The 6,440-nt window shown below is 45.5% G+C and overlaps 1 protein-coding gene across 3 annotated transcripts in view; it reads left to right on the top strand.

Annotated features, from left to right (window-relative positions):
• The first annotated feature begins 227 nt into the window (after positions 1-227).
• The window catches only part of Atpaf1 (ATP synthase mitochondrial F1 complex assembly factor 1), a 30,314-nt gene continuing 24,101 nt past the window's right edge, over positions 228-6,440 (top strand). The window contains exons 1-3 of one of the 3 annotated variants that reach the window (XM_048443905.3): positions 228-1,164; positions 3,606-3,714; positions 5,957-6,007. In XM_048443905.3, coding sequence (XP_048299862.3) covers positions 839-1,164; positions 3,606-3,714; positions 5,957-6,007 — 486 coding nt within the window. In that variant the 5' untranslated portion in view covers positions 228-838. The remainder of the gene's footprint in view (positions 1,165-3,605; positions 3,715-5,956; positions 6,008-6,440) is intronic. The other 2 variants (XM_087904713.1, XM_048443904.3) reach the window with 2 other exon arrangements.

Raw genomic sequence — 6,440 nt, 5'->3', positions numbered from 1 at the left:
TTGGGTGTCTCATGTCTAACGACAGGCTGCATTGAAGTTTGGAGGCTCTGTTCCTGCCACAGGAAGAGTTCCTATCAACTGAGGCCCAGATAAGGACTTCCATGTGACTGCCCTCACAGAGGGTACACTCGTACTGGCAGCAGGTGAAACGGAGATGATGTCATTGTCCCCAAGCCCACATCTAGTTCAACAGGTGAAGAATTTAGTTCAGTGGAAGTGGGGAAACGAACACATTCTAAGGATGAAAACAGAGCCTGAATAAAGATTTGTCAAGGACAATTCCTAGCGTCTCTGAGAGCAGTTTAATTACATGCTAGAAACAGAAGGAACCAGACTTCAGAGACACAGAGTTTTAAAAAGAGTTCAGCTCTTAGGTGGAATTGGTACTTTAATGATTTACAGCCAATTTAGCATCCCTGTCTGTAAAATGAGGGTAGTGACTACTTCATAGGGTATGAGGCCAATGGGACTTTCTGCCAATAGAAACCAATAAAGAGAAACTTCAGCTGTGATGTTCGAACATCCTCTGCTGCTGAAGGAACTGTTAACAGCTAAAGCCAAGTAAATTTAGAAAAGGGGCAAATCCAACGAGAACCCGAAGATCCAAGCCAGTTTTCTGGAAGAAGCTTGGCGCGCAGAGGCTGCTGGTCCTGGGAGGAAGGACGTGAATCCCGGCAGATTCCTAGGAGGAGACGCACCGCTACACCCACAGAACCGGTGGGCAGAGAGGAGAGCCACCAGCCCCTAGCGTCGCTGTCCCTTCTCCACTCCGGCATCCGGAACCTTGCACGCCCGGAACCTCGGTGGCGGAACACGGGCGTCACGGACCTTGAAAGCGATGGAGCAGGCGCGCGGGCCGGGGGCCGAGGCTGACGCCCCAGAGGAGGAGGAGGGGGAGGCGCGGGCGGCCATGGCGGCCGTGGTGTCTGCTGCGGGTGGAGCGTGCCCCGCAGTCCTGCAGGTGGCCGGCCTCTACCGGGGTCTTTGTGCAGTGCGCAGCCGCGCCCTGGGGTTGGGGCTCGTGTCACCAGCGCAGCTGCGCGTGTTCCCGGTACGCCGGGGCTCCGGCCCGCCCTCTGGGGGAGCAGACGGCAGCGGGGTCAGCGAGTTGGAAGCTAACCCCTTCTACGACCGCTACCGGGACAAGATCCAGCAGCTGCGCAGGTGCGGTACTGACCGGCGGGGCGTTGGAAGTAGGGACTCGCGGCACGCGGGCAGAGCTTCCGTCATTTACTACTAAACTATCCTCCTTGGTGGGCTTGTACTGTCCCCACTATACCAATAGTTTGTTTCCAAGTTCAGAGAGGCCAGGTCCCTTGCCTAAGGTCACATCGCTGGTCTCTGCGGAGCCTTTGGATCTTCCCACAGTTGTCCTTGTACTTGGTTCTCAGAACGCTCCGGTGAACTCTTTAATTAAAGCCCTTTGAGGAAGACAGCTCCGAGAGAGTTGTCCCCTCTGTAGAAATGTGAAAGTGAAGCTTTCAGAAAAGGCACTTGGTTTGGTCAAGGTCACATATTGAATCAGTGGGTACCTGGCCAAGAGATCAGATTCCCAGGCTCCAAGCGTCGGTCCCTGGCTGCGTGAAGAGGAGACTGGGAGTGGGAAAAGTACTGCAAAGACTAGTGGAATTACATTTGGATCGCCCATTGAACCTGTTCACTAAGGAAATGTTGGGGGTCTGGAGAGAGGTAGAGGCTTGCTGGAGGTCACACAGTGGCCTATGGTTTGTCTGACGAAAGCCAGGGTTCCTAATGCTTCAGCTTCCAGAAGATAAAACCTAGAGCGGAAGAGCACTTGCTTAGGATGCACAGGGCCTTGGGTTGCATCCCCAGCACTGAGGGGGAAAAGTGGGGTATGGTCATGGCCGTTAAGATAGGTATAGTGGGTGCCTAGTTTCAGGTGGATGAGTTGAAGGTCAAAAATGGAAAGGGGCTTTGAGAGAGAGTTTGGTGGTGTAGGGAGGCAATTTGAAAGGATTGTAAACTCTCTGCGTTTTGTCTCATTTTAGTTCCACTCCCTTAATTTCTTCTTCTTCACATGGACAGCATCATCCTCTACCTAGTGTTCACCCCTTCTAGTCTTGGAACCCTCTCCCCATCCCCTTTACATGAACATCGTGATCTGTCACACTTTTTGAAGCAATGATGAAACAAATGAATGCGTACTTTTACTGTCCTTCAAACATATTACTTATTTTAAAGTAGTTTTTTGACCCACAGTTCTCCCCACGCATTTCTCTCTGATCTTTTACCCACCAGCATCTTCAAAGAGATGTCTGTCTACTCGCACTCTGAATACTTAGCGGTTCCATTGACACTTACTCAAGAGCCCATAATGATTTCTTTCCTTTCTCTAGGTCATTCCCATCAACATTTATACCTACTGATATTCCAGAACATGTCCCATTGACTTCTGTATTATGTCCAAACAGCTTAGTGTTCCACATAAAGCTTTCACACCCTAGCTCCTGCTAGTCTTTGAATAGTGTGGTCTAGGTCTAGCTCGAAGATAATTGGAGGGAGGGGGAGGATGGAATGTGCTCCAAATATGGGAACAACACAGTTGAAAGTACAGTCATGAAACCACCTCCGTCATTTAGGGATGTTTGTGCACTTTTTTGTTTTAATGATCAGTAGTGCTCATGTACATATTTGCATATCTGCAGCTAGATAGTAAGTTTCAAGTAAGGACAGTGTCTTGGTTATTTTCTATGTCCCTGGAGCCTAGGAAGAGCTCTGCTGTCCAGGGTGCCCCACTGTGGCAAGCTGCTAGCCACGCTTACCTAGTCCTTCCAGACAGAAAGAAAAAGGTCAGCCCATCTACATACTAATGAAAAGAGTGACATTTGGTGTCACATCCAAATGGAATAGAGGGTACCCTATAATGCCTTGACTGTGAAGGTCTGCCAAAGGATTAAACAAGATGACTTTGTCTCCTCACCCATGGTGTTGTGTGGCTCCCAGCCAAGTAGCTGGGATGATGTTTTCATCTTAGCATATAAAGCCAAACATCCCGTGGTCAGCTACACAATCTGAAGTATTCCTGACAGCCCCAGCCTGGCCTTCAAGTCAGAAGAGCATCCCCATTTTAAGATAAAAGGCGAATTCTGATGTTCGGTCTGCAGGGTCTCTGGAATGATAGGTCAGGGAGATACTGGGTACTAACTCTTCTCCCAAAGCACCCACTTGGAGCCCAGGACCTGAGGGTGGGGATAAAGGGAGACGCCAAAAATTAGATATATTCAGGTAAAAGGTTAACACCAAGTAGGAGTGCTACAGGATTCCTACCTGCAGAGCTGACCCAGCAATATGGCTTAAAGTATTCTTCCTATCTTGAGTAGTCTAAGTATCTATAATGTTTAAGTATCTGAAACTAACCCATGCATTACCTGGGAATAACGTGCAAAAGACAAAAAATGCTGAGGCATAATAGTTGATGAGCTGGCTTTGCTTTCCATTTTCTTGACTTCCAGGCTTATGCCCAGTTCTTAACAACTGAAAGCCAGCCCTCATAATGCCTATGTCCTGTCTTTGTGGATGTGATTTATGATACTTTGTTATTTCAAAATCCTGGGTGCTTTATCCTTTGATTTCCCTTTGGGCAGGTCCGACCCAGCTGCCTTTGAGTCCCGTCTGGAGAAACGCAGTGAGTTTCGGAAGCAACCAGTGGGACACTCCAAACAAAGTGATTTTATCAGATGTGTGGAGCAGAAGGTAAGGCCTGCCTGGTCCTTTTGTGTATTGTAAGTTTACTAGCATTCCTCTCAGCCGTTACCCTTTAAGTGATCTCACTGATGGATGAGATGGTAGTAACCTGAACATCTGATCTTCATCAATAAATACATATTCTGTTCTTTCTGGGCAAGATTCTGTAGTCATGATGGAATGTAGAGGAATGAAAGGATGGCTTCTGCTCACAAGGAATGCAGTCTAGTGATCAAATCAAGGTACACATGGCACTGGGCTATATATAGGGAGCATGGATGTGCTTACAGTGGAGGTCCAGAGTTTAAAGACAGGGTCTCACTGTCAATCTGGCATGGAACTTGCCATGTAGACAAGACTGACTTTGAACTCGTAGATTCTCTTGTCTCTGCTTTCTGGTAGCTGGGAATAAAGTCGTACACCACTACACCCAGCAAGATTTTTTTTTTTATTTTTTGCTGTATGTAGGTGTGTGTGCTTGTGAATATATGACACATGACTGCAGAGACAATTGAGTTAAGAAGTGAGGTAGGTGACTTCCCTGCTGAAAAGATAGGTCTGGCAGCACATGCCAGGGACTGAATCATAGCCTTCAACTACCAGCTTGGTAATTATGGACAGATTGTTTGACTTTTCTCTGCCTCAGTTCTGCCTATTTGTGAATTAGAAATAGCATTATTAATACCTATCTCACAGAATCATACTAAAGATAGAATGAGGGGGCTGGAGAGATGGCTCAGTGGTTAAGAGCCTTGCCTGCTCTTCCAAAGGTCCTGAGTTCAATTCCCAGCAACTGCATGGTGGCTCACAACCATCTGTAATGAGGTCTGGTGCCCTCTTCTGGCCTTCGGGCATACACACAGACAGAATATTATATACAAAATAAATATTAAAAAAAAAAAGATAGAATGAACTAGTATCATCAGAACTTAATGTATTATTAGCCATTGGGATCCTTGAGCAGTCAAAACTGGAGAAAGCATGTGGAAAGCTGTATGTATAATTACCCAGGACAAGGCTTTTTCAAACTCTTTGACCATAACCTGCAGTAGGAAATATATTTACACTGCTACTTAGAATACACATGTATAACATACACATTTTTTATGGGACAGCGCTCTTATGATATGTAATACATTCCTATTCTATTTTTAGGCTGGTTCTCACCATGTAAACCAGTCTCATCTGGGCCCTCCCCCACCTCGGCCTCCCATGTGTCCAGAGCCATCATGCCTGGGGGGCGCATTCTTACTTTTCATTTTCTAAATAATTCTGATGACAATCCACTGAATTGATTTTACAACCTATAATTTGAAAGCTTCCAAGCTGGGAGATGCATGGAACAAATTCAGGAGTGACTTCAGCCAGGTTGGGCCACTTTCAGTCATTTCCGGCCCTTCAGTGAGGAAGTGTGTTAGTTGTCACCAAGTTTCTGTGACAGAATGATGGACGGATTAATGAGGAAGGATTGGTTCTGGCACATGGTTTCAAATATGTCTGCACATCTTGTCAACTGGGGTGTGGGCTCAGGAAACAGAGAAAGGGGACTATGAGAAGAGACCAGGATAAAGTAGAACCCCTAAGGACATGCCCCTAGTGACATTCTTCCTCAGGTAAGCCATCCTTCATCACTTCCCAATTTTATAATACAATGAATCCAACAGAAGATTAATCCATTCATCAGGTCAGAGCCCTCATGACCTCATCATCTCAGGAAGTGACATCACACACTGACCCTGGGCACTTTTCAGTCCAATCAGAGTAGCAGGAACTATTAGCCATCACCAAAAGTTGAATTAATAGAGAGAGTAAGAACTCAGCAAGACTCTAGAATGTTGAGGACAGCTACCACAAGAAGTGGTATCAGAAATAATTAGTTTTAGAAAATACATCTCTCTATTTCCCACCTGATCTATGGCTGGTGTGAAATCAGAGGGCCAATCACAGAAAGCCCAAAAAGAAATTGGGAGGAACTCACAGATTAGAATGAACTTTCGTACTGGGATTTAGTGATTACTAACAACCCCTTTCTCATCTCTGCATTTCAGGATCTTAGTGGAAAGAAAATTGTACATAAACAATAACTCTTAGAATAGTATGTACGGTGTTATAAAGAGTGGATAGAAGTGAATTCTTAGGTACAGAATTACTTAATGAGATTGAGTACTTCTGTGATTTGGTTTTTGGTTTTCTTTTCTTTTTTTTTTATGAGGAAAGATAGTTTAATAGCCTGTCTCATCATGTATTTCAGACAGATGCCTCAGGGAAACAGCCTGTGAGCAAAGGATTCACTAAGGACAAGGTAGGTTTCTAATTAAATACAGAAATCCAAGTCTGAAGTCATATGGGACATCTATAATAAGAGACTGCAAATTTGAACATATTTATTGTGCTCAGTGATTTTTTTTTGTATAAGGTGATTTTTTTTTCCAACAGTAGAGATGAGAAATACTTCTAGATTTTTGTGTCCTTGACATGACCCCTAGCTTCAGTGTGAGTCCAAGGAGGCCACAAGAAATGGAAGGAAGGAAATGAGTGCTCTCCTTTCTATAGAAAGGAACTTTCAAAATCAAAACACCATGTGTAGCCTGTCCTTTATCCTGCAAATAAGGAGCTTCCTGGTAGAACAGCAGCCAGGGTTTCTTCTTTCTCACCAGCTGCAAAGTGCTGCAGAACTCACTGGTGAGACAAGCATTTGGGGAGCACTTGATGACCTAATAGCTACTCCCCAGGAA

The sequence above is a fragment of the Myodes glareolus genome, chromosome 3, assembly GCF_982192425.1.
Source record: "Myodes glareolus chromosome 3, mMyoGla1.1, whole genome shotgun sequence".
Lineage (NCBI taxonomy): Eukaryota > Metazoa > Chordata > Mammalia > Rodentia > Cricetidae > Myodes > Myodes glareolus.
The sequence above is the reverse complement of the archived record's forward strand: the minus strand, read 5'-3'. Positions and strand labels throughout refer to the sequence as shown.